Source organism: Penicillium nucicola, assembly GCF_028828085.1.
Source record: "Penicillium nucicola strain IBT 29836 chromosome Unknown utg000001l, whole genome shotgun sequence".
In the NCBI taxonomy this organism is placed as follows: domain Eukaryota; kingdom Fungi; phylum Ascomycota; class Eurotiomycetes; order Eurotiales; family Aspergillaceae; genus Penicillium; species Penicillium nucicola.
The window spans coordinates 893,900-920,052 of record NW_026643125.1 but is presented as its reverse complement, the minus strand read 5'-3'; the positions used below and the strand labels follow the sequence as shown (position 1 = coordinate 920,052).

Sequence of the window (26,153 nt, the reverse complement as noted above, 5' to 3'; positions counted from 1 at the left end):
AAGTCAGTCCAATTTGGGTTGTTTTGGGTTTTTCGGGGACACGCTACTGGTAGGAATTGCCCGGCACCACGCAGCTGAATGCGCCTCAAATTGGGCATGACAGCGCGTTTGGAATCATTCGATCGCTACTCAAAATATCTCATCGTCCAAAGCCCTAGTCATCTTGGTTCCACTCCTGTCTCAATCCACGGGAATTCGAGATCGCCGGACCCATGTCGATCCTGATCACTTTCGATGCTCGCCCTGCTCCGGGCATAGCTTGCTATGTTACGATGGGTAACCAGATTGATCTGCGCACTATCTCCTTGATGCAAATTTAAAGGTTCACAGGGAGTGAATGTCGGTGTTTATCCAAGCTGCAAACGATGAGCCTTGACCATAGTTCTATCAGTCGAGCTTGATCTAGATCAAAGGGATTTGGTGGAATATGTCGAATTCATGGTTCAAGGATTCTCAGTGAGCTTGAGTTGGAATAAACCTGAATACGCATTATGTAGAGTTTGGGTAGAGTATGTGACTGTGTATTTGCTTTGGTGGTCGGTGAGTGGCAAGAACCTTGCAGTTGAACAGTGTCTATAGCTATGTATCACAAATAGTGCTAGTCAATAATCTCTTCCGATATTTCACTTGTGCTATTCTACTTCTTCCGTGTATGTCAATATTAGAGTAAGGTTAATCCAGGAAAATCGAAAATTGATTGATGGAAGTTTGTGGTGGAAAACAGGCTCTTGTCCTTGAATATATATCCTTGAAGACAATATCTTTTGCAAATCATCACACCTGATTACTTACCTAAACTTACATTTTACTTGTCAGTTGCTTGCTTTTTCACAAACATTCATGACCCTTTACATTAAAATAGCGAATCTCCCCAGATAAAATGATTCGAGTCGAGATAAAGTTAGTTATAATGACCCTCAGAGCGCTGACTCAACATGCATCCGCTTTAGGAAGTTCACCTGGCCTCGAAAGGGATGCCAAATTGTCCAGCCATAGAGATGTCTATATAATTCCCTCTAATAGTGACTGCCAGATAGTAAGTTCCAGGGTAAGGACATGTATACCACGAGCGGTAACGTGACCGAGTCTACATGTTCATCAAGACGAAAAATACTCCCCATATTACTGTACTGTACAAGCCAATCACCAAACCCCTACAAACAAGCTTTACAGGGTTCGATTTCCACACGAGCACCGACTGTATACCAAATGACCTGTCATTGGAGCTCAAGTTCACCCGACGCGGACAGTTGTTCGGCCGCCACTAAACCGTATCTGGCTTAGCGCCAACCAGTTGCACCGACCGGGGTCCCGCAGCCTCCGATTTAGACTACACAACCCTAATTTGGTATACTTCGTAGGGCTGAGTCGGGCACAAGTGCCAACGACTGGTTCATGAGATAGACCGAGTCTTCCTATAAAGAATAATTGAGCCCTAGGCAATATCCACCATCCAAACACTACATCTAATATCAAACCAAGCACCACCAAGCTCTACAACCCCCAACTCCAACTCAAATTCAAGCTCCAACTTCAACAATACCAAAATGACAATCGCCTTCCTCGGAGCAACAGGTGGCTGCGCAAACGCCTGCCTAGCACACACCCTCTTAAACGGCCACAAGGCCCGAGCCCTCGCACGCACACCCTCAAAGCTCACAACCCTCCTCCTGGAGCAACCAGACATAACCCAAGAAATGCTAGACAACCAACTAGAAATCATCCAGGGAGACGCCACTGACCTGGAATGCATAACAAAAACCCTCATTGCAGACTCCGCACCAGACAACCACGCTCCCACGCTGGTCACAAGCATAATCTCCGGTCTGGGTGGTGCACCCAGCATGTCCTGCACGCGCGAGACGAAGTGTCCAACATCCACATTCAGGGTTCCGGCATTGCCACACATCGAGCTGTCTAATCCGAATATCACGGAGCAGACGACTCGCACGTTGCTGGCTGCCTTGAGATCAATTGCTGTGGAGCGGTTCGAGAGTCTGGATGCTTATCGGGCGGTTGCGCCTATGCTTACTGTTATTTCGACGACGGGACATTTGCCGGGGAATAAGGATGTGCCGTTGTTGTTTCGCCCTATGTATTCTATTTTGCTTCCTATCCCTCATGCGGATAAATTGCAGATGGAGAGGTTGCTCGAAGAGGATGTGGGGCTCGGGGAGAAGGGGGTTTTGGGCGCTGGAGTTGTTGTTGTCCGGCCGAGCTTTTTGACGGGAGATCATCGGGTGCCTGTTCGGGGAAAGGGTGCCGCTGGAAGGGAGAAGAAAGGGGAGAAGAAGGGGGACGGGCTGGGTAGTGTTAGGGTTGGGACTGAAAGGGATCCTGCCATTGGGTATACAATTTCTAGGGCTTTGGTGGGAGAGTGGATTTTTGAGGAGGTTGTGAAGAGTGGTGGGAGGAAGTGGGTTGGGGAGAAGGTTACTATTACTTGCTGAGATTGCTTTGATTTATTGGGACTTCAAATTGCGTCCTTTGGCGGGTGTATATATTGAAAGGTTGTCTGTATCTGGTTGGATATGACTTTTTGCTTTTGTATAAGAGCATGAACTGAGAAATGGGGGGGGGGGAGTAATCAAAAACCAATGCACTGTTTCGGCCCAGACACAATATTTCTCTAAGCTAGGTATCAGACGAGGCAATGAAAATCAGCAAAATGTCACAAAATGATGGCAATGTGTGCCATTTCCAAAGGAGCCAAACTCCAAACAAGGCAAATGATATATATTAGTGAACCAGAAACGCAGCAAAATTAACAGCCAGCAAACTGTACAGTAAAAGCAAGAGGAACTCGACAAATCTTCCAAAAGCTCATCTCGTGACGGTCGTAAAAGGGAAAATAGAAGCAAATCCGATCAGGTGCCATGATACGGCCCTGGAGCCTCAGGGCGATCGATTTGTGCACTCTTACGATCAATTTGCATGCTTCTGCGCTCCTCAATCGCCATGCTTCGGCGCTCTTCCTTGACTTTCTTCTTCTCCATCTTCTTCATGGCTTCTGCGGTCAACTCCTGGCGGAAGAGCCGTTCAACAACGTCCTTCTTTCGGGCTCTGCGATCACCAATCATGATCAAGACACCACCTGTAATGTTGCAAGCAATAGAGCAGCACAGGATGACAGTGGTCAGGGCAAAAGGTCGCTTGTTGTAGTCTTCCATACTCCAGGTGCAAGCACCAAGAGCCATCTGAAGTAGAGAGTGACAGTCAAGAACAACGACAATGGCAATGAGGATACGGAGAGGGAAAGCGTGGTGTGTCAAGGTTTCGTGTGGTTTGTAGAAGGTGTGGGACTTGGCAAATTTGTGCTGATGGTGCATTAATCGCAACTGTTGGCGAGGACTGAGCACGGAATATTCATGTTCGTCCTCTTTGGTCAACTCCCCAGATTCGACATCAGCATCGGCGTCCTTCTCGGGCTTTGATGGGAGATCGTTTTTGTCTTTGAGTTCCGGTAGGGCACGCTTTCTACGGATCTTCCACGTCAAAAGCGTGTAATGCGCGATGAAACACATATGGTACGTATCGACTGCACGGAAAGGAGCCAATCCATCACCCATGATAGCAAACAGAGCCACCAAGATGTTATCTATAATGTTGATGACATAGAGTTGCTTTCCTGCAATGTTGATCCAACCTAAAGATTGTTAGCATGGCGACTCGCAAAGAAATCATAGAAAACATACCGATGAGGAAAAGAACCCAGGCTAGACCAAACAACGTAATTAAAGTTGCATAGAGAGTAATACAGAATCCAAGAGCTAGCAGATGTCAATAACGTACCAGACGTTCGTGGATGTGATTGAAACTTACGCTTTCGCACATACTGCCCGAATCCCCTCATAGACCGTTTGAACTTGGAACGACGGGAGTGAAGCATATGCCGAACATGATCGTTGAGTTCCGCGTAGTCTTCCTTGGTCCACCCTTCCAGTCCACGGGTTTCAGGAAGAATGGCATAACGAGGGCCGGCCAACACCGAGGACATACTGGCAGAGGGACGCAGTTGTTCCGATGGTCGCTCCTGGTCCTTCTGAAGCTTAGCTTCGTCGGATAACGCCCCCTCATCTGTTGTAGTCTCCTGGTCCTCATCCGAAGAGTACTGCGGCCGCGAAATAGTATAAGTGGGCATACGATTGATGAAGCCGCCCAGGTTCGGCACGAAGAGTGAGTTCTGAACATTGGTCAGGGTAGACAGTGCAGACACCTCAGGATCTAGAAGAACGTTAGCGAAATGTACAGTGCAGCTCTTCTGCCATCAGATAGTACTCACCGATCACATCTAGCACGTCGACCACATGAGAACCATACTCATTTCTGCGCTGTTCCTCCAATCGCGCTTCATCTTGACGTTGCTGTTCCTGAGGAGTAAGGGTCGGATGCTCTCCTGAGACCGTTGATGCACGGTTCCGAGAGAACCTATTCAGCGCAGCTTGGCTGGTTCGTCGAAGGCGACCTGCAGGCCGCGCTACTGCGGGTGGGGCCTCAGGCTGATCCGGGCGTAGGGAGTCTTGCTCGGTTTCTTGACCAGGCAATATCGCAGGTGGAGACACGACTGTCGGGCTTGGACGCGACGATTCCTCAGTCACGGGCATCATCCGTCCGGGAGTCGCGGTGGCGACCCTTGAAAGCGGCGCTGCAGGAAATGACCACCGGCCCGGTCGGGGTTCGGAATTGCTGCGCCGTCTGTTTGCCGCCCATACTTCCTCTTCCTCCGCTGGCGGAGGAGATTGAATGGGTTGACGTTCAAAGTACGACAAGGGGGCATTATCCTGTTGTGCTGGCGTCGGTTGATTGGCATTATCTAAAGAGGGTATGGACGGTAGGCGGGTCAGGCGGATACTCGGTCTTCGAGTCCGAAGTGAAGGAGCTCGTGGGCGCAACGGTGTAGGACCTGCTGGCCGAGGGGGTGTAGATTGTTCTGGAGACGACCCCTGGGGATCCCCAGAGGTGTGGTCCTCAACCGGCTCGATGCGATCCATGCTCAGTGCCGGAAGAGGTCGGCAAACTCAGGACACACAGAACAGGAGAAATACCGTTCACAGTCTCAGCAAGCGTGCAAAAAACCGAAGCCCTGCCCTGTAGATGATCTGGATGGATAAGTCTTCCAGGCCGTGAGCCAAGCTGATGAGTCAGCTCTCCCGAATCTTGTTTTCGTGACGACAGTGGAGTCCTCCAGCGTCAGTGCTCGCACTAGACCGTCGATCTTTGATAGACTTGGATTCCTCCTTTTTTTCCAAGTTCAGAAGAAGTTGACTTAGATTTCGATGAGGGAAATGGCCACAGAAACATCAATTGTCATCGTGGCGGACACGCCTCTCTGGTAGCCAATAGGAAGAAACAACGGCAGTGAGATGTTGATATCTGACGTCTGGGCCTGAAGCAGGCGTAAAGATACGAGCAAGCCCCGTTTTCGATACCATACACGGCCCAACAACCACAATGAGACGTCACTATAGCAAGCTCTGATGCAGATCGAGGTAGATCGGTATTAGGCTATCCATGTCTCCTACAACAGGTTTTACTGAAAAGAACGCCAAGGTAGATCATTGTCTGATACCATGACTATAATGTAAGTTAATTGGGGTCACTGTGCAGCATGTTCATGTAGGCCAAAACATGATACGATTACCACAGTCTGAGAGCTTAGTATCTTAGTGTCGGCCTAGCGTATAATAGTGTTTTTCTGGCTCTAACTGTCAAAGCCCACACCTATCTCTTTGGCACCACTGAGGGCTTGACAGATCCTGATGCACAAGTCAATGTGTTCCAGATGTAATTGATTCCAGCCGTCCAGTCCATGCATACGGTCGGCAAACATGAAGTCGGGGAACTGAACTTCAACGGCATGAATCTGACATGGTCATCCCCTTTAGTACACCACCTACACCACTGTAACGCTCTCAGCGTTGACATCCGTACGCCAGTCGAGAATTGATGCCCATATCTTCTTACCCCGCTTTCACACACTACATACCATCATGACCTCGCAAAGCAGATCTACATCCGTAAATGACGTGATTGCGGTTATACAGAGGCTACTGCATGAGAAAAGGCATGAGATACATGGTGAGCTACGAAGAGAATGCCAGGAGTAAAACAGGGGAGGAGGTTCTGTTCTACAGTATTCGTGGGAGCACATGATATATTGAGAAGGAAAGAGATATTTTGGTCGGTAGCTCTCAAGCTGATTGGCAAATCGATGAACACGATCTACCATCAATCAAGAAGAATTGCTATACACCAAACCAACCCTAGTCCCGATGGAGCAGCGAAATCCAACGGAGAAAGGAGTCACGTGTACAAGCCAGTGACAATACCTGAAAAGTAATCATACAGCAGTCACCTGAGAGACAATATTGAAGGTTCCAAGGCCCCTGACTAAACAACCTTAGGAAGCATCAATATTTAGTAATCAACATGTAAGTCTGGTTCCAAGGTTAGTATTGATCATTGCTAAGTTAGAGAAAATAACCTCTACAAGGAGAACGGCTGCAGAAATTGCACATCGATACAATGGACATTGACTCCGGTTTTGTAAAGCTTGAAACAATCCAAACAAGAATGTATTTGCACTCAATAGCTCACGGATCACAACATCGGGCCATGTAGATAGGTGGCCCAGGCGGAAATACGGAGTAAAGTCGTGCCGGAAGGGGGTTGTGTGTCACATGTGTAGCTGAAGTTCAAACTCCAGTCTAGAGGCAATATTATGTACAGTACAGTGAAAAGGAGCAATGGCAGGCAACGCCGATTTTGTGATTGAATCTGAAGGCGTGGAGTATGATGACACCAAGTGGAGCTATCGGAGATGGAAGATCGCCCATAGAATTATTTATGGAACATGTTGTACAGCTGCAGTCACATGGATGCGGTCAAAATGTATGGATCTCGAAGACTAAAAAGGGCAAGTATCAGATAACAGCTCTAAGGGGGGAAACGGGAGAGAGTCAAGAACAGGGGGGAAAGAAAAGAAAAGGTGGGAGGAATCGAGGACCCAGAATGACATCAGGCCAGTTGTTCTGAGTCAACCCTGGAGGGGGTTGGAGGTCAAGGGCTGAGAGTGCCTAAGCTGGGGTGTCTCGGGTAGATTAACAGCCTAAGCTCTAGGCATGGTTTAGGCGAGCCCCCGCCTAAAAAAGCCTCGCAATCACCATGGTGATTGCTTCCCTCGGGCGGAGCTCTCTGACTGGGCTAGTCCCACACCGCCTCTCCTGTCCCTTTCCATCTCCTTCTCTTCTCTCACCTCTCCTCTTTCCTTCTTCCAAAAGGCAAAACTCTTTCAACCCATCTTCTTTTCACTTGGTATCTAGGGCACGAAGCTACCCTGTCACTCCTCGCGTCAAGAATTCCTCAGCTCAGGCCAATTTCGTCAATCCCCGACACTTCCAACCTTCAACCTTACTTCAAGATGTCTGTCGATGCAGTTGCTGACAGCGTGGCTGCGACCACTCTGACCGATAAGCCCGAGACCAACGGTGCTACCCCCGCTCAGGCAACTGATGCGGCCGCTGCCAGCGCTGATGAGGGCCGCCGTCTCTACATCGGAAACCTCGCCTACGCGACCACCGAGGAGGAGCTCAAGCAGTTCTTCAAGGACTACACCATGTAAGTATTAAAAACCTCCTGGCATGCATGATTCCCCCGCAATGTTCCAAGCATTCGGACGCGTACATGTTTGTATTATGGACGTCTGACTCATTCACCCTTCAGCGAGACTACCTCGATCCCGGTGAACCCCCGCACCAACCGCCCGGTCGGCTACGCTTTTGTGGACATTGCTACTGCCACCGAGGCTACTGCTGCCATCGAGGCTCTCTCCGGCAAGGAGATTCTCTCGCGCAAGGTTTCTGTGCAGCTTGCCCGCAAGCCCGAGCCCGCTGAGGCCAAGGAGGGTGCTGCTAGCGGTGGTGAGGGTGCTAGCGGTGCCGAGGGCCGCAAGCGCACTGGCGGTCGTGGCCGTGGTCGTGGCCGTGCCCGCGGTCGTGGCGGACGTACTGGCCGTAGCCGTACTGTATGTGACTCTGACCGACTCTCGCAATCTTTTTGGAACAAAATCTCATCTTGGTATCAGGGACAGGAGGCTCAAACCGAGACTGAGCCTGCTACTGGCGAGGCTCCTCTCGCTGAGGCCACCAACGACAACGACGCCGGCTCCGAGGCTGACAAGAAGGCTCGCGCTGCTCGCCCCCAGAAGCAGCGTGGTCCTCCCGAGGATGGTATTCCCTCCAAGACCAAGGTCATGGTTGCGAACCTTCCCTACGATCTGACTGAGGACAAGGTGAGTGAAAATCTGTAATTAATTACGGACCATATTCCATTGGCTGACCCCCTTATAGCTCAAGGAGATCTTTGCCGACTACGCGCCCGTCTCTGCCAAGGTTGCCCTGCGCCCCATCCCCCGCTTTATGATCAAGAAGCTCCAGGCCCGCAACGAGCGCCGCAAGACCCGCGGCTTCGGTTTCGTCAACCTTGCTTCCGAGGAGCTCCAGGCCAAGGCCGTCTCTGAGATGAATGGTAAGGACATCGACGGCCGTGTCATCGCCGTCAAGGTCGCCATCGACAGCCCCGGTAAGGAGGACGACGTTGACGCTGTCGCCGAGAACTTCGAGGAGTCCGCTCCCGCTGCCCAGGAGAACGCCGCTCCTGCCACCACCACCACCGAGGCCTAAATGCGAGGTTTCTAACGACCTATCAAGGTCTTTGCTTATCACTGGTGTTGGGAGGAAACGGGGGAGCACACGAATGAAAGTATGGATATCATCATGGTATTTTGAGCTGAAGTCCAGGCTACCATGAATATCTTAGCTGGCTATTGGAGGGACGGGGGATTTATGACTTTTTTATGGGCCATGGACTATCCATGCTGGAGACCGTCTTTGCTGATGTGATCTCCACCCTTAACGACTTTTTTTGCCTTCTGTATTGTATGTTAGCACACATTTACTAAATGATGACGATCTGCCACCTGGCACGAGGATAAAATCGTAGGTTTGAGGTAGAAGTCGTATGTACTGTATGCGGGACCTGGGACCATTCGGGGGAAACTAACCTCCGGGGTGACCCCGGGCGCCTTGCCGATCAGAGACACAAACATCCAACTCACACTTGTCTCATTCACTTGATTTCTCTTCACTGAGCCAATTGCATTGTCTTTGCTTCTTTGATCCATTCCTTGAATACCTACGCGACTCAACCCGAGAAAAAGGGGTACCCTCCAATCTCGAGTTTCCAGTCATCGTTTAAACGCACGTCATTCGCACCACCTTCAGACCGAGTCTGTATATTCACCCAAAATGTCTCGCATGTGGGAGGTTGACCCAGAGACGAGGACAAAGGTACGTCTAACCAAGTTGGTCCCTCGCACCAGGGCACAGGCAACTGACACAAGTCACAGCTCCTCCAGATCTCTAAGACAAATGGCAACGACAGGTGCTGCGACTGCGGCGCTCCCTCGCCTCAATGGGTAAGAAACAGTCCCCCATTGAAACCAATCCTCTGATCTCCTCAAGAGAGACAAGAACGAAACAAGCCCCAGAACTCCCACCACCACACACCCCGCAACCCCCCTCCCAAAACAAACCCGCTAACCCTGCGCCCAACTGGGCAACAACCAGGCCTCCCCAAAATTTGGCACATTCATCTGCCTCAATTGTGCCGGTACTCACCGCGGCCTGGGCGTGCACATCTCCTTCGTCCGCTCAATCACCATGGATGCCTTTAAGAACGCCGAAATCCAGCGCATGGAACTGGGGGGCAACGAGCCCTGGAAGACCTTTTACGACGCGCATCCCGTCCCAACCTCCGAGGGCCGCACCTTCGAAGACTCAACCATCAAGGAGCGCTACGAGGGTGACGCCGGCGAAGAATGGAAGGAGCGGCTATCATGCAAGGTCGAAGGTCGCGAATACGTCCTGGGCCAGGAGAAGAAGAACAATAATAACAGCAGCAATGCGAGCCGGTCTAACACGAGCACGCCTTTGAGTCTTGGTGGTGCGCGTGCTGGATCACCCTCTGCGTCGTCCATCCGGTCCGATGAACGACGGGGTGCACCTGGAAAGAAAGAACAGAACGAGGCTTACTTTGCGAAGCTTGGTTCTGATAATGCGAGCCGCGCGGATCATCTGCCTCCGTCCCAGGGTGGCAAGTTTACGGGCTTTGGCGGTGGTGGCCCTGTGCCGTCGGCTAGCGAGAAGCGGTCTTCTACGTTTGGAGGGTTTGGGGGATGGGGTGGTGGTGGTGGTGGCGGCGGTGGTCAGTTCGAGGATCTTCAGAAAGATCCCATGGGAACTCTCAGTAAGGGCTTTGGGTGGTTTGCTTCTACTGTTGGGAAGAGCGCTAAGCAGGTCAATGATTCTTATCTCCAGCCTACGGCTAAACAGGTACGTGAAGTGCTTCTTGTGGTGGTGGTGATATTATGATGCCTGGACGGGCTGTTTCATCTGATGTATGGGCTTGCTGACACTCTGTGTTTAGTTGGCTGAATCCGACTTTGCGGCTCAGGCGCGTATTCATGCCTCGACCTTTGGCCAGAACCTGCAGACTGGAGTCCGCGGTGCGGCTGATCAGTTCAACAAGTTCGTCGAGGGCGACGATGGACGAGGTGAATACCAACGCACACGCATGGAGCCTGACCGTCGCGATTTCTGGGATGATTTCTCGACCCTAGGCTCAGAGGAGCCGGCTGGCCACCGTCGCAGTGGATCACAGCGGTCTCAACGGTCTCAAAGGTCTGATGTTGTTGGCACTGCTGCTATGCGAAAGGGTCCCACTGCTTCGTCGCTGGCCAACTCCACGCCTGTCTCGGCTGGTGCCGAACATGGAAACGGTACTACGGCTGCATCGACCGGCAAGGGGAAGGAGGAGTGGGATGATAACTGGTAGATTAGTATCTAGGAGCATTTCTTTCTGTTTGCGGGCCGGCTTGTGAGTGCCATGTCGTCATGTCTGGTGTTGTTTATTCTTGTTTGTCTTTGTGTCTCTACTCTTTACTTGCCTCATACATATATACCTTGTTAGGATCTCCCTCTTTGAGAGAAGGGAGGCCATATGCAGACTCATTTTACGCAGTCTCTTGGCCTGGTGTCAATTAAAGTGTCGGCGTGGAAGGGATTGTGGCCAGTAGCCATATCAAATAATTGTACAGTGATGAGAACGCCGCGAGATATGCTAATATACAAGATTTTCCATAACTCGGCACTTAAGCCGGTGATTTATCACCACTAGGCTAAAAATCCAAGACCAGAGAAGAACAGGCTTGAATTAGAATCCTCCTCTCAACTCGGCAAGAACAGACTTCTGTCGTTGAGAAGACATGTTCTCAAATCGGTCGACACTCATGACGAAAGTACCTCGGCCAGCAGTCAAACTACGCAGATGCTTCAAATACCCAACCATCTCCTTAAGCGGCACCTTAGCAGTGATAGTACGCGGCCGAGCAGCAGAGACAGGAATCTCAGCTCCGACAGAAGGAGTCTCGAATGGATCGGCCGGTGCGTAAACACGCTTCGGATCAATAGGAGGTAACTGCTCTTCCTCAATGGCAGATTCGGAAGTCGGCGACGTATCCGTCACCGAAAGAGGAACTTCCTCGTCGAGAGAGACAATATGCCCACCCCGCGAAGAAGAGATATCGTGCACGACAGAACCGAGACTAGCCTCATCCACGCTAATGATGACGTTCATCACTGGCTCCATCATCGACGTGCCGGCGCCAGATTGCACATCCTTCAATGCGGCGGAGGTGGCTTGTCGTGCAGCAGCGGAGAGCGCAGATGATGTTGTTTCATTGCCGAAGAGGTGGGCGGTTGGGTCGATGGTGAGTGTGACTTTTGTATTATGCATTGGGAACATAAATTGCGGGCCCCGAGCAAGGGCTGCCATGGCTCCGTTTTGAATTGATAATCGCAAAGTGATGAGATCCATACCTGGTGGAAGGAATGGGCTTGTTTCTTCATCACGCGTGTGTTCGACTTGGAGACCTGGGGCGCGGATGATGATCTGGTTGCCATCGTATGTCTCGACGAGGAGCGTGTCATGGTCGGCTTCTGCGGGCGAGGCGTCATCGCTTAGTGGTTCGACTACTGCTGTGCAGCCTGCTTTACCCTTGCGGCCTGCGACTTCTTTGTCGAAGATCTTGGTTATGGGGTTTGATGTGCCGAGTGCTGATTCGCGGTATCCGATCTCGATGCGGCCCATTGAGGCCTTGGCCCTGAGGTCATTGATAAGTCGATCGCGAGCGATCTCGAGATGCAATTCTCCCATACCGCTCAGGAGAGTCTGTCCTGATTCTTCGTCTATGGTGACGTGCAGACTAGGGTCTTCACGTAGGAGGAGTGCAAGTGACTCGTGCATACGCTTTTCTTCGCTCAGGCTATGAGGTTCAACACCGGAGAAGAAAACGGGCGGTGGAACTGCAATAGGTCGCAGCTGGAGACTAGTAAGTGGCTCTGGGGGTATGGGTTTGTTTCCTGCGTATGATACGAGGGTGTCGCCAGTTCTGGTTTGCTTAAGTCCGACTACCACTCCAATATGTCCAGCGGGAATCGAGTCCACTTCCACTGCGTCGTTAGCATACATCTTGAGTAGACGCGGAGCACGCTCAGAAATATGCAGGTTTGTGTTGAAGAGTAGGCTGTTGCGGTCTAATGAGCCGGAATATACTCGTACATAGACTAGAACTCCGCGCTTTGGATCATTGACCACTTTGAATGCCAATGCGCAACTTTGAAGTTTGGAGATGGCGTCTTTGGAGTCTAAATGCAATGCTGATTTCTTCTTTTTGTGCTGCTTGCCTTTTGATGGCGCAGCGGCCTGCTCACTCTGCTCAACAATCAGGTCTCCAGACAATAGTCTCCGCAGGCCACCCTTGACACCGCCAATGCTGACTTCTGGATCAGGGGCTTCTGGTGGACTGGGGAGAAGGTTCACGATAGAATCCAACAATGGCTGAACTCCCATGTTCCGGAAACTGGCACCTGCGAAGAGAGGAACGATTCGGCTGCTTTGATCCAACACACAGCGACGCAGACCCTCGATAATATCAGCGGATGAGACTGCAAGATGGTCTTCCTCGCATTCGAAGAATTTTTCAACAATGGTCTCATCTTGCTCGCTGAGCAGCTCGACCAATGCAATGCGTGCACGCCGCAATTCTTCGGCCAACGATGGTTCCTCGGCCTCTAGCTGTTGGAGACCGACCATCTTCACAGCTCGGCCATCCTCTCCCTCCTTCCATCTCATTCCTTGGAGATGGATTGCATCTGCGACTCCAACAAAGGGACCATTGCCGCCCTCGAACCACGGAATTTGGCATACTGCCGGATAGACACCCAAGCGAGAGCTGACTTCTCGTACTGTGCGACCAAAAGCGGCCCCATCACGGTCGAGCTTGTTCACATAGATGAGTCGAGGAATTTTATATGTGCTTGCCTGGTTCCAGACCTTTTCCGTCTGTGCCTCAACACCAGCAACACCATCCAAAATGCAGACTGCGCCGTCGAGAATCCGTAGAGAGCGCATCACTTCAAAAGTGAAGTCCGCATGACCGGGTGTATCGATCAAATTAATGGTATGCGGAGAAGCAGAACGTGGAATTGGTGCTCCATCGGGTCCAGCCTGCTTAAGTGTCGAGCCATCTACCTCTCCAGGAGGCCAATGGAAGGTGATGGCAGCCGACTGGATGGTGATACCACGTGCACGCTCAGCAGGCAGAAAATCGGTCACGGTGGATCCTTCGTCCACATCTCCGATACGCCTTGTGAAGCCACTGTAGAATAACATGCGTTCAGTGGTGGTGGTCTTGCCGGCATCGATATGGGCGATGATGCCAATATTTCGGGTCCGATCCAAAACTTCCGTCTGCCATGTTCCAGGTGTTGCTGAGAAGTTTCTTAGATGGGTGTAGTTCGACCTAAGACCCTTGAGTGAGGAGCTTGTGTTTCCGCTCGCAATATTGGTCTGCGTTTTATACAAGTTGGAGCTCATACAGCGCATCCCCCCGGGGAAGCGCAACAATGGAGCCACGACCATTCCAAAGGAAACTGCGCACTGTGAAATGACAAGGTCAGTTAGGCAGCAGACAGCATTGAGTGTAGAATTTCGTTGGTATAAGGAGGGCAATGAAAGGCAAAGCGCAAAGCGGACTGGAGATCTCGAGGCTTGGCGCACGCATTCCTTTATACGTAACTCCGACTTCCACCTCTCTCCAACATCGTGTCTCTTCCAAGTCTCTTTCGTTTCTCTGCTTCCGGTATTATGCTAGTTTAAAAGCACATTGTCCTTTCAATTCTACGTTCTAAGCTGCTTGAGGTACATCCCTGATTTACCCTGGAGGCTAGCTGGCCGTTGCTGTGGGGGTCTGATCTCCAGCCATTCAATACTGACGCCTACCGTGACTAGTAGCTCCCCCCTAGACAGCAACACTCCTTACATCGACTATTTACCACGATGGACTACTCCACCATTACCAACGATCCCGAGCACCCCACCGATGGCTCACCCTGGGGCTCGCCGCGCGCTGAGCGAGGTGCCTTCCCCACCTCCAACAATGACATCCCGTCCTCTCCTTTGCCGGGCCAGGAGCAATCCGTAGAGGATGGAGGCAGGGGTGATCTCCAGGAACCTCAATCCCCAGACCTCTCTGCTAGGCTTCAAAGCGCACAATTAGGAGACCCGGACTATGCCGAGGGACCCTCCCCGTTCGCTGCGCACTCACCGAATACTCAACAATCACCTTCCCCCGCACACTACCAGGCCGGCGCAAGACAGACCTCACGACCACCCGCTCCCTTCTACAAGATCCAGGGCAAAATCACTGGTCTGGAGAGGACTGGAAAGAAGGACCCGATTCTCCGCTTCGATGTCCACGTACGTTTACCCAATGGACACCTTATTCCCTTTCAATGGCTAATTTCCCGGTTCCCAATATTCCAGACCAACATCCCCAAGTTCCGCACGACCCAGTACCGTGATGTGCGCCGTACCCACTCCGAATTCGTTAAGCTCGCCGAGCACTTGGTCTCCGCCAACCCCGAAGCTCTGGTCCCGGCAGTTCCCTCGCCTGTAACTCCCGCAGGTGCAGGCACTGAAGAAGATGAGATCCGAGTCAAATCAGCTATTCAGAGGTGGCTCAATTGCGTATTGAGCAATGAAGTCCTTATCCAGGACGACGAGGTTGTGCTATTCGTAGAGAGCGACTTTGGCTATAGCCCAGTGCTACGGATGAAGCAGCCTGCAACGGGTGTACGACGCAAGATGCTGAAACAGTTTGCACCGCCCCCAGATGACACACCTGAGCTGCAGGCTGCTCGCCCTATTGCGAAGATGTTCTACCTTGGATCAATGGACACGAGCCACAAGGTTGATCGCGTGGTCAAGGCCCGCCGTGGTATGTCAATTGATGTTTCTTCCTGCTTTTGTCTTGTATATCGTTCTGGCTGAAACTGACTGTATAAGGTTTGGGATTGGCTGAGGCCGATTTCGGCGTGAAGCTTGGTCAGATGCACGTGCAGGAGATCCATCCCGGCTTGGGTGCAGCTTACCGCAAGCTCGGCAAGGTTGTCCAGACGGTAGGCGACTACCACGCTGTTCAAGCCACTGCAGAGGCAACTACCTTGGGAGAGCCATTGAGCTACCATTCCTCTGATGCCTTCATTGTGAAGGAGACCCTGACCAACCGACACATTCTGCTCAGGGAGCTACTTCAAGCCCAACAGAATGCTCGAAGCAAACGCGCTGCAGCTGACCGCCTGAAGGTTAGCTCGTCGGTTCGTCCCGACAAGGTAGATGAAGCTATCAACTCTCTGGAGGAGGCCCAAAACCACGAGGACTACTTGACCAAGCGCACCCAGCGCGTGACCTCCAACCTCCTCCAGGAGAAGCGCCGTTGGTTTGACCGAACCACCCAGGACCTTCTATTCAGTCTGCGCGAGTACACTCTTCGCCAGATCGAGGCCGAGCGCCGCACTCTGGCCACTCTGGAGAGTGTTCGACCTGATATACGTGCAATTGACGCGTCGGGTGGTTTGAGTCGACTGGGTCGCGAGTCTCATCCAGCAGTCCGTCGGGCCAACATGTCCTCTAGTCAAGGCCCCAAGGGTGACTCTTGGAGTGGTGTTCCCCGCCGCAATGACAACATTGGTCGCAGCATGAGCGGCAGCTTTACCGCACCTTCTCTTGCTGACGATGACGATGAAACCAACGGTCAGAGCTCTGCTAAGGGACGCAATCGTGCTCCTAGTCAGGTGGGCTCGATCCCAGAGGAAGACGATGACCGTCTTGATGCGCGCAACGCAGCTAGCCGGCTAGCCACCAGCACATTCTGAGCGGGTCCCTAGTATTCAATGAGTATGTACATGTATCTCGGGCACGAACTTGTGATTCCCCTCTCTGTTTCCTCTCAGTTTTTCGTGTCCTTGTCCCGTTTTGTTATCTAAGCCTATGAACTATATCTTTTTTTCCCTCGACATTAACTGCTTTGATTCTCTTGTCGTGTATGCTTTTCGCCTCGTCCATTGTGCTCGCGGTCACATCAATACTCGTCCAATCACGGCCAAGCTTCATGGTGAGAACCAATACACGGCGTGGACAGAAACTGCGTGTAGCAGAGTTTATAGCCCGCCATTCGATTGGCTTGGTGGTCCACTTGATATCATCTGGGAAAACAACCCAGTGCAGTATAACGACAGGGGCAGCTGCTGAATGCCACTATGGAAGGTTGATGTAGACTATATGTGTAGTACTTGTCTGAGCCGTGGACATGGGCAAAAGCTTTATACGAGAAGTCGATGATGTCAAAGCTTGCTATCCCGTCACTTCATGAGATCTTGCTATGCGGGAATTTTGCCGAGAACTGCAATTTCTCGGGGTTTCTTACCGGATCCTGAACATGATTCACGTTCCCCCACTTCCAGCTCGGAGCTCCAGGAATTGCTCGGGTTGATTTCAAAGCATCAAATCACTGAGTAACGTGAAGTACTGCGTATTCTCCATTTTGATCTTCTCTTCTTGTCCACTCCATTCATTATCATTCCAATTCAAATATGGCCCCCAAAGTCTTTCTGTAAGTCCTCGCAAAGAAAGCCGAGCTCTGTTTCTGATAGTCAACCTAGCACTGGCGTCACTGGCTACATCGGCGGGGACGGTTTGTTCGCCATTGCAAGCGCCCACCCTGATTGGCAACTCTCAGCTTTGGTTCGCAGCCAGGAAAAAGCTACTCAGGTTACTAGCAAATACTCACAGATTCGCCCTGTGATCGGTGATTTGGATTCCTCTGATTTGATTGAAGAAGAAGTCAAGAACGCCGATATTGTCATCCGTATGTCGACCTGATTTAAAAGTGATCTTCAAAACGGCTAACAGGTATACTCTAGACTTCGCAGATTGCGACCATGTTGCCGCAGCTCAGGCAATTGCCAAGGGCGCTCAGCATCACACCCCCGAGCGCCCATTGTGGTTAATTCACACTTCTGGTACTGGCATCTTAACGGTCGAGGATCAACGTGCCGGTACATACGGCATCGAGCGTCCTAAGCAGTATAATGACTGGGAAGGTGTCAGTGAACTTCTTAATCTTCCCGCGGATGCCTTCCACCGTAACGTGGACGAGATCATCCTTGGAATCGGCCAACAAAACCCCGCCAGTGCTAAGGTCGCTGTCGTCTGCCCGCCAACTATCTACGGCCCCGGCCGTGGACCTGGCAACACCAGGAGTATCCAAGCATACGAACTGACCACCGCTGTCCTGAAGCGACAGAAAGGCATCTTGGTTGGCAAGGGCGAGAATGTCTGGCATCAGGTTCACGTTCAAGACCTGAGTAATGTCTACCTGGCTTTGGGTGAGGCTGCCTCGGAGGGTGGTGGTAAGGCTACCTGGAATGAAGAGGGCTATTATCTCGCGGAGAATGGGCCCTTTGTTTGGGGTGATATTCAAAGGGCTGTTGCGCAGGCTGCCTTTGACAAGAAGCTTATCTCGAGCCCTGACGTTGAATCTCTAGATGGAGCTCAAACAACTGAGGTGTTCTTTGCTGGAATTTATGCTTGGGGATCTAATTCTCGTGGTAACTCACTGCGTGCCCGCAAGCTGTTTGGCTGGAACCCCCAGAAGCCGAAGTTGATTGAGCTCATTCCTGATATCGTCGAGGCTGAGGCCAAGGCTCTTGGGCTGCTGTGAGACGTTTGAGTCTTGATATTGTGATTAGCATTACGTGAAAAGGAAAAGAAATTGAATGATTGATGAGCCCTTTCTAAATTCAAGAACTTGCCTCGTGGGTAATCGAACAGAATACATGCTGCGTGCTATTTGTTCATGATCTACTCTGTAAGTTCTTATTTCTCATGAATATACGATGAACAATCTTCATAGATACTAGCATGTTAGAGTTTAAAAAAGTCCAATTAATCCAGATAGATCAAAGTAATATCTAACAAATCATTAGTTCAACCCATACTCAAGAGCTTGATGGAATAGCAGTTATTGAAGCTATAGATGAGTCGGGTTGACACCTCAGACCTCAGGCCGACAAGAGCCTCTTGGTCGGACTCGGTCCAAAGCTTCGATCATCAACTTTCATCTTCATCTTCCGCGCCTTTGGCCTTCCCTCCACCCTCTTTTTCCGTGAGTTATCTACTGCTGGTACGCTTCGTTCTCTGCAAGCCCTGCCGTCAGTTTTTCGTCTCTGCCATTCATTTCAATCGCTGATACCTGTCTGTCTGAGAAGATCAACCTCATGAGTTGCAGCCTCCCGACATCCCGTCCCACCGTCTCAACCCCTCGCGTCTAAGCTGGATTCCAACATGGCGCCTGGGTATGGTGGAAAGCGGAAGCGCGGTGAACGCTCATACTCTGGCGACTCTATGAACAATGACAACCAGAGACCTGCTCCCCATCGCCCTGGTACGTTGAACATGGCGCATCACCCTCCCAACCCTGGTCACCAGTCTCCCTCTCCGCGTGAGCAGAACGACTCGCGCGACAGATCCCGCCGACAATCGCATCGCACCCGGGCTGGCTCCCGCCGCGGATCCCATGATAGTCAGAATTTTTCCAACTCACAGCACAAAGAACCGAATGCCATGTCTCCGCCCACAATCCAAACCAAGGAGACCGCCGAGTCCACACAGCAAAACAGCGAGCCCAGTTCGCTTCATCCTACTCCTTCACCCGCGCCCAATACCCCGGCCTCCCAAGCGCATCACAACCCGCCATCTCGCGCTGGCTCAGAGCCCGTCCCCCGCGCACCTTCCGCCCCGCCGCCGCCCTACGATTACGAGTTTGTCACCGACATTGCCGTCCAGGAATGGACAACGACAGGCAAGCAAAATCTGGTGGAGCAGGGAACCGAAGCTCGTCTGCAGCAGGACCTACCCCGACTCGCAGCTGTCTACCAGGAGCTTCTTCGGTCTGCTATCTACGGCCGGGTGTCGCCCTCGGATGCAGGTTCCACCATCAAAGCGATTATCGGCGAAGAGACTGCCTCACAGGATGTAGATATGGAAAGAAATATCGAAAAACCCTCCACTGATGAACTTGACCCTCGCTCTTTGTTCCTTGATACCCTTTCGATTATGACCGATGCCGATACTTCAAACCCTGCCCTCAAGCCGCTTGTTTTCGCGACTGGAATCAATCCCTCGTTGATGCGCCTTCAGCTTGATACCCCGCTGTTGCAGTCTTTGGGATTGGTTCGCGAAACTTTTGCGCGCATGGGAATTCGCAAGCAGACCAATCTACTCTACAGACAGTCAAACTACAACCTTCTCCGCGAAGAGTCCGAAGGATATTCAAAGCTCCTCACTGAGCTGTTCACCACAAGCAACAATGAGCCCCCATCGAGCGAAGTTGTTGAGGAGACGTTCGAGCGAGTGAAGGCGATGATCGGCGCATTTGATATGGACGTTGGTCGAGTGCTAGATGTAACACTGGATGTGTTTGCCGCGGTTCTCGTCAAGCAATACCGATTCTTTGTGAAACTCTTGCGAGCTAGCTCATGGTGGCCAAAGGAGGACACCCTTCATAGTCTCGATGAGGGCCACTTGCACTCCGGAATCCCCAACTGGGCACTCCCTGGATCATCTGGTTGGGTCACAACAGAAGAGGAGCGAGTGGCTATCATGAAGTCGAATGAAGAACGCGACCATCAGTTCTGGGACAGAGTCAGAGAGGTCGGTATTCAAGCCTTCTTCGAGATTGGCCGCAAGCCCATTACAGAGGCAGAAAAACAACAGTCTCTTGCAGATACCGGATCAAGTTTCGAAGAAGATGTTACCCGATCATGGCTTGAGGAGACAGGGACGATGCCACCAAAGGGCAACCGGGTTGCGGCTCAACTGCTGGGCTTCAAGCTGCGATTCTACTCTTCTTCGGCTCGTACCAAATCCGACGTTCTCCCCGATAACCTGATATACCTTGCTGCACTGCTTATCAAGGTTGGGTTTATCTCACTTCGTGATCTCTATGCTCATCTATGGCGACCTGACGACTCAATGGACACGCTGATGACCGAGAAATTAGCGGAGAAAGCCGAAAAAGTCAAGGCTAGCCGGCCTGGTGGTGGAACGAACGCTTTGATGATGGCTGGTGCTCTGTCGGACGACACAGTTCCGCCTCCCCGTTTGCGCGATCCGGAACCGCGGCTATCAACACCTGCCAAAGACCAAGAAGGCGACAAACAAGGCACGCCCAAAGGAGATCACGACTTGCCCGATCCTTCAGACCAGAAAGTTTTGCTTCTCAAAAGTCTTCTCGCCATCGGAGCCATTCCAGAATCGCTTTTCGTGATCAGCAAATTCCCATGGTTGATGGAGGCATATCCCGAGCTACCTGAGTTCATCCATCGAATCCTACACCACTCCTTGAACAAAGTATACGTTCAATTTCGGCCTTCTGTCGTTGATGGCGACTTTCCAGGACAGCAATATCAAGTGACTTCTGACCAGAACGGGTTCACCAAGGGCCAGATCGGGCTTGCGGCTCCACCCCCGAGAAGAACCTTGCGATGGGCTCAACTGGATAAAGAGGACACAAACGATGGCACTGATTATAGATTCTACTGGGATGACTGGGCCGACAATATCCCTATCTGCCAGTCTGTCGATGATGTTTTCGCCCTCTGCTCATCCTTCCTCAATCTTTCTGGTCACAAGATCGGACAAGACGCATGCCTCCTGGCAAAGCTTGTACGAATCGGCAAGGGGAGCTTGATTCAAGATAGCTCAGAACAGAACAAGTCCCGTTGGCGCGACCTTTGCAAGCGTCTGCTCCTGCCCGCTGTCAGTTTGACGAAGGCCAACCCTGGTGTCGTGAATGAGGTGTTCGAGCTCATCAGTTTCTTTCCCCGTGAGGTTCGATACAACATGTATACAGAGTGGTATTCGGGACAGACTTCTCGATTCCCCGACATTAAGGAGGCCTTCGATCAGGCCAAAGCAGAGACCAAAGACACTCTTAAGCGTCTCAGCAAGACAAACATTCGGCCCATGGCCCGCGCGTTGGCTAAGATTGCATATGCAAACCCCGGAATTGTCATCAACGTTGCCATTGGTCAAATTGAGTCTTACGAGAACCTCATCGAAGTTGTCGTCGAGTGTGCACGCTATTTCACCTATCTCGGCTACGATACCCTCTCTTGGGCACTTGTCAACTCGCTTGGTCAGAAGGGACGTAGTCGTGTTCAAGAAAGTGGTCTCTTGACTAGTCGCTGGCTGAACGCCTTATCCGCCTTCGCCGGCCGCACCTACAAGAGATACTCTATTATGGACCCCACGCCAGTTCTCCAGTATGTCGTTGAACAACTTCGACAAAACAACTCCACCGACCTTATTGTGCTGGAGCAGTTGATCAGCTCCATGGCTGGAATCATCACCGACAACAACTTCAATGACGCTCAGATCCAGGCAATGGCCGGTGGGGAAGTTCTACAATCCCAGACTATTTTGCAGCTCTTGGACAAGCGTCACGAGTCGAAGACTACATCCAAGCGTTTGCTGAAGTCGCTGACCCACACTAGACTCGCTGGTCAGTTGTTAGTAGCCATCGCTCAAGAACGGTTGACTTGCATCTATAAGGAAACAACGTCGGAGCTTAAGCTGCTTGGTAACATCTTTGATGAGATCCATCGCATTCTCACTCAGTACTTGGACTTGCTTCGTAGCAACTTGTCCGTTTCTGAGTTCGATTCTTTCGTACCTGATTTGTCATCTCTCATTAAGGACTTTGGAATCCAGCCAGAAATCGCTTTCTGGATCCGACGTACTAGCATTTCTCGAAAGATCACCGACATTGAAGAAGCGAAGCAGCTGGAAGCCTTGACCGCCGACGATGCCACACCTAAGCCGAATGGCGACGGCAAGATGGACACCACCGAGGACGAAGAAACGCCCACGAAGCCCGAAGAGGTCTCTGCAGACCACACTATGGATGTCGACAAGGACGAGCCAGAAAACTCAATCTCGACCGATGGTGCTGATTCTACTCCCGCTCCTGTCTTGAATGCTGAGCCCCTGGCTGCAAACCCAGTCATGCAAGAGCTGATTGACGACGTCAAATATTCTCTGCCCGCTGAAACCTGGGAGACTATCGGCGCTCACTTCTATGCAACCTTCTGGCAGCTCGGTCTCTATGATCTTCACATCCCCCAGAAATCCTACGAGGATGAAATCGACCGCCTCAAACGACGAGTGGTCACAGCTAACAGTGACCGGTCTGACCCCAGCTCAGCAGGCGCTGCAAGAAGGGAGGCCTTGAAAAAGAACCTCACCCAGCTGCAGGAGCGTATTTTGGAGGAGAACAAGAACCACCTCAAGGCGTATGGGCATACTCGCTCCAGGCTGCAAAAGGAAAAAGACCGTTGGTTCGCTGGCATGCGTCTCAAGCATGACTCTTTGAATGTTGCTTTGCTAGAGCAATGCTTCATCCCTCGACTTCTCCTCTCGCCCCTAGATGCTTTCTTCTGTTTCAAGATGTTGAAGTTCTTACACAGCTCGGGAACTCCCAACTTCCGGACTGTTGGTCTTCTCGACCAGCTCTTCCGCGAGCAAAGGCTTACGGCACTCATTTTCCTGTGCACTTCCAAAGAGGCAGACAACCTTGGCCGTTTCTTGAATGAGATTCTGCGTGATCTCTCTAGATGGCATGCCGATAAGGCCGTTTATGAGAAGGAGGCCTTTGGTACCAAGAGAGACCTTCCCGGTTTCGCTAAGAACGTTGACCCCGAAGGTGTACCAGTTATGTTCTTGGAATTTGAGGACTTCCGCCGTCTCCTGTACAAGTGGCACCGATTGTTCTCCAACGCTCTCAAGTCTTGCCTTAACGGGGGTGAATACATGCACATCCGAAACGCAATCAGTGTTCTGAAGGCAGTTGTTCAACATTTCCCCGCCGTCAACTGGATCGGTCGTGACATGCTCAATTGTGTCAACAACCTGAGCAAGAACGATGAGCGTGACGACGTGAAGATTCCCGCAGCTTCATTGATTGGTGACCTGAACCGACGGGAGAAGAAGTGGATGTTGCCGCAAGCTTTCAACATGGTCAAGACCACCGAGGCTCAGGCCCACGCCGCTTCGCAGCAGCCTACGCCGGCACTGAATGCTGCAGCCCCCGAGTTTAACCCAACTCAGATCTCAGAGTAAGTATTATTTCTGAAGTTTTACACATGTTTGCGATTCTGACTGTCGACAGCTTTGCTACAAACCAGCCTGGCAGGACTGAGGTTGAGGATGGTGAGATTGAGGATGCAAGGATGATTGATGTTGGCGCAAAGGCGAGTGATGAGACGAAGATGGCCAGTACATCCTCTCAAGCTGGATCCACTACACCTTCCGTGGCTGGCATCGATGCTCACCTAGAGGCTTCTTCTGATCAACCTCCTGTGCGCTCTCGGCCCAATTCGCGGGCACCTGATTCAGGCCGTCAGCCTGATATTCGCTCCCAAGTTCACCCTCCTACTCGTCCTCCACCTCGACACGATGGAAGGCTGCCTGCACGCCCCGAGGGAGTGGATGACCGACGAGACAGACATTCCGACTTCAACCCTCGCACACGACATGGACCTGTCCCTGACCGCACGTTTGATGGCCCTGGTAATGGCGACAACAGAGGACATGGGCGCTTGAATGAGCGTGATCGCGATTACCCTGTCCGGCCTCCTCCAGACGATCTCATGCGTGGACCACCCCGCGATGGTCGACCTTCCCGGGAGAATGGCTGGCCTATGGATCGCCCGTCGCGCATGCGTGGACCTAATGATTCCTTCCATGGACGCGACCCTCCTGGACGAGGAGAACTTTTGCCTGACCACAATGACCGCCCGATCGATGGTCCTCGTCGCGGAGACCCATCCAGACCGGACAAGGACGCTCGCAGACCATACCCTTCTCGCCCTCAATCACCTCCTAGGTCTGCCAATTTGCCCAACCGCCCGGAACGACCCATTCCAGCCGATGAACGCAGAGGTCCCAATTTCCCCCAGCCTCCCCGACACGATGATCTACCCAGAGGCCCCCGACTTGATCGACATGGAGATGGGAAAGACTCTGGTCCAGGTCCAGACATGACTCATGGTCGTCTTCGGCAGCCAGAGCCTACACCTGACATCCCCGCTGGTCCACGAAACCGACGTGGTGGTGGTCGCAATGCTGCTGGACAAGTGCCTCCAATGTCAGGTTCAAACAATGTCCCACCACCCAACGCAGAACGCCCGACCCCTACAGGCCCTGGCCGACAGGGTGGCCGTGATGCCCCAGATCAACCATCCAGCACTCAGCCTGCAGGCCCTACCAATGCCGCAGGTGTTCACCCAGACCGTCTCAGGAACCTTGTCAACGAGCCTGTAGGTTCTACTCCTACAGGCCCTCGCAGTGGAGCAGGCCCACCGCAACCACCCCGAGGTCCCTCCGGACAAGGATTTGGTGGAGACCGTAGCCGTGGCGATAAACGCTTCGCAGGTCTTAACAACATGCTCCAGCAGTCTGGTGGCACTTCGGGTGATCGCGGTGGTAACCCCCCGCCTGTTCGAGGCCGAGGCGGACATCGCCAGTCAAGTGGGATGAACGCACCCCCTCCTGACAGCCCGGCAGGGCCTCCTGTAGACCAAGCTAACATCCGACCCAATGGTGGCCGGGTTGCTGATCTACTGGATGATCCTGTTCCCGAGGCCGTTCGCTCTGGACGGACTGGCGATCGTAACCGTGAACCAGATGCTGATCGCGCCAAGGATCCTGAGCGCCGCGAGGACAGCACCAACACTAGCAGCCGCCGTCGTGATGGTCGTGGTCGTGACCGTGAACGCAGCCGCCGCAGCGATGTCGGTGCTGCTCCAACCCGCGACGAGAAAGACCGCAATGCCGAACCCCGCGAGAACTTGCGCCGGGTGCAGAGCTCTCGTGAAGAGCTGCGCCGCCGAGACCGCCGAGACCGAGTTGACGGGCCCTCAGAGACACCTGGACCCACTCCTAGCAGCAATGCCCCTGAGGCTGAGGGTCGTCTGCGTCCTCCTTCCTCCATGGGGGCGCCACCACCCCCACCGCCCCCACCCCCTCCTCCGCCTGAAGGAAATGACCGCCGGTTTAACACCTCTGGCGGCGACCGGGGTAACCGGTCCGAGCACCGTGATCGTGAACGTGAGCGCCGCGGCGATCGACGTGACCGTGAACACCGCGAAGGCGGTGGTAGCGGCGGCTCTGGACACCGCAAGCGCGGTCGCCAGGGTCCCGATGACACTACTGGTGACAATGGACCCCGTGGCATGCGCATGGGAGACAACAAGCGCCCTCGTCGAGGAGCGTAGTGCGTTCTACCTTGATACCCCAAAGGGAATGACGGCACTTTGCTTTACTGTTTTCTCTATTATTTTCGCTTTCGTTTGACCCTCTGACCAATTTCCTCTGTGTTTTCTTACTTGCATTATGCCTGGTGTTTGGGGACAATCCACTTCACTTCTCTACATGTACTTTTTTTTCCCTTAACCATATGAGCTCCGTAATACGGAAATGCAATATTGATGAATTTATTGCTTAATATTTGATTCCTTCTAAAGCTGACTAGAATGTATTTCAAAGAGCCAGATATCAAATGTTCACTGTAAACGGCAGACCTGCGAATTGCCTTTTTGGGTTTGAAGCCCTAATACGCTGTTTTATAAGCG

At 52.1% G+C, this 26,153-nt stretch overlaps 8 protein-coding genes across 8 annotated transcripts; 6 read left to right on the top strand and 2 right to left on the bottom strand.

The window, feature by feature from the left end:
* Positions 1–1,547: 1,547 nt before the first annotated feature.
* N7511_000362 (uncharacterized protein) lies at positions 1,548–2,450 on the top strand (the record flags this gene model as incomplete). Its single annotated transcript, XM_057122787.1, has 1 exon — positions 1,548–2,450. One exon carries the CDS (start codon positions 1,548–1,550, stop codon positions 2,448–2,450), a length of 903 nt encoding a protein of 300 aa, XP_056988520.1.
* Positions 2,451–2,867: 417 nt separating this feature from the next.
* On the bottom strand, positions 2,868–4,991 carry N7511_000361 (DUF2985 domain-containing protein; the record flags this gene model as incomplete). Its single annotated transcript, XM_057122786.1, has 4 exons — positions 2,868–3,646; positions 3,696–3,770; positions 3,823–4,224; positions 4,283–4,991. The coding sequence occupies 4 exons, from the start codon at positions 4,989–4,991 to the stop codon at positions 2,868–2,870; spliced, it is 1,965 nt and encodes a 654-aa protein (XP_056988519.1).
* Positions 4,992–7,420: 2,429 nt separating this feature from the next.
* Positions 7,421–8,681, top strand: N7511_000360 (uncharacterized protein; the record flags this gene model as incomplete). Its single annotated transcript, XM_057122785.1, has 4 exons — positions 7,421–7,617; positions 7,723–8,023; positions 8,084–8,290; positions 8,349–8,681. The coding sequence occupies 4 exons, from the start codon at positions 7,421–7,423 to the stop codon at positions 8,679–8,681; spliced, it is 1,038 nt and encodes a 345-aa protein (XP_056988518.1).
* Positions 8,682–9,305: 624 nt separating this feature from the next.
* N7511_000359 (GTPase-activating protein GCS1) lies at positions 9,306–10,893 on the top strand (the record flags this gene model as incomplete). The annotated part of the gene is made up of 4 exons (XM_057122784.1): positions 9,306–9,347; positions 9,407–9,475; positions 9,627–10,391; positions 10,486–10,893. 4 exons carry the CDS (start codon positions 9,306–9,308, stop codon positions 10,891–10,893), a joined length of 1,284 nt encoding a protein of 427 aa, XP_056988517.1.
* Positions 10,894–11,271: 378 nt separating this feature from the next.
* Positions 11,272–14,040, bottom strand: N7511_000358 (mitochondrial elongation factor MEF2; the record flags this gene model as incomplete). Its single annotated transcript, XM_057122783.1, has 1 exon — positions 11,272–14,040. One exon carries the CDS (start codon positions 14,038–14,040, stop codon positions 11,272–11,274), a length of 2,769 nt encoding a protein of 922 aa, XP_056988516.1.
* A 417-nt stretch (positions 14,041–14,457) lies between these two features.
* Positions 14,458–16,334, top strand: N7511_000357 (retromer subunit VPS17; the record flags this gene model as incomplete). Its single annotated transcript, XM_057122782.1, has 3 exons — positions 14,458–14,877; positions 14,944–15,397; positions 15,466–16,334. 3 exons carry the CDS (start codon positions 14,458–14,460, stop codon positions 16,332–16,334), a joined length of 1,743 nt encoding a protein of 580 aa, XP_056988515.1.
* Positions 16,335–17,051: 717 nt separating this feature from the next.
* Positions 17,052–18,181, top strand: N7511_000356 (putative nucleoside-diphosphate-sugar epimerase; the record flags this gene model as incomplete). The annotated part of the gene is made up of 3 exons (XM_057122781.1): positions 17,052–17,071; positions 17,112–17,326; positions 17,382–18,181. The coding sequence occupies 3 exons, from the start codon at positions 17,052–17,054 to the stop codon at positions 18,179–18,181; spliced, it is 1,035 nt and encodes a 344-aa protein (XP_056988514.1).
* A 623-nt stretch (positions 18,182–18,804) lies between these two features.
* On the top strand, positions 18,805–25,796 carry N7511_000355 (putative THO complex component (Rlr1); the record flags this gene model as incomplete). Its single annotated transcript, XM_057122780.1, has 2 exons — positions 18,805–23,636; positions 23,690–25,796. 2 exons carry the CDS (start codon positions 18,805–18,807, stop codon positions 25,794–25,796), a joined length of 6,939 nt encoding a protein of 2,312 aa, XP_056988513.1.
* Positions 25,797–26,153: the final 357 nt, after the last annotated feature.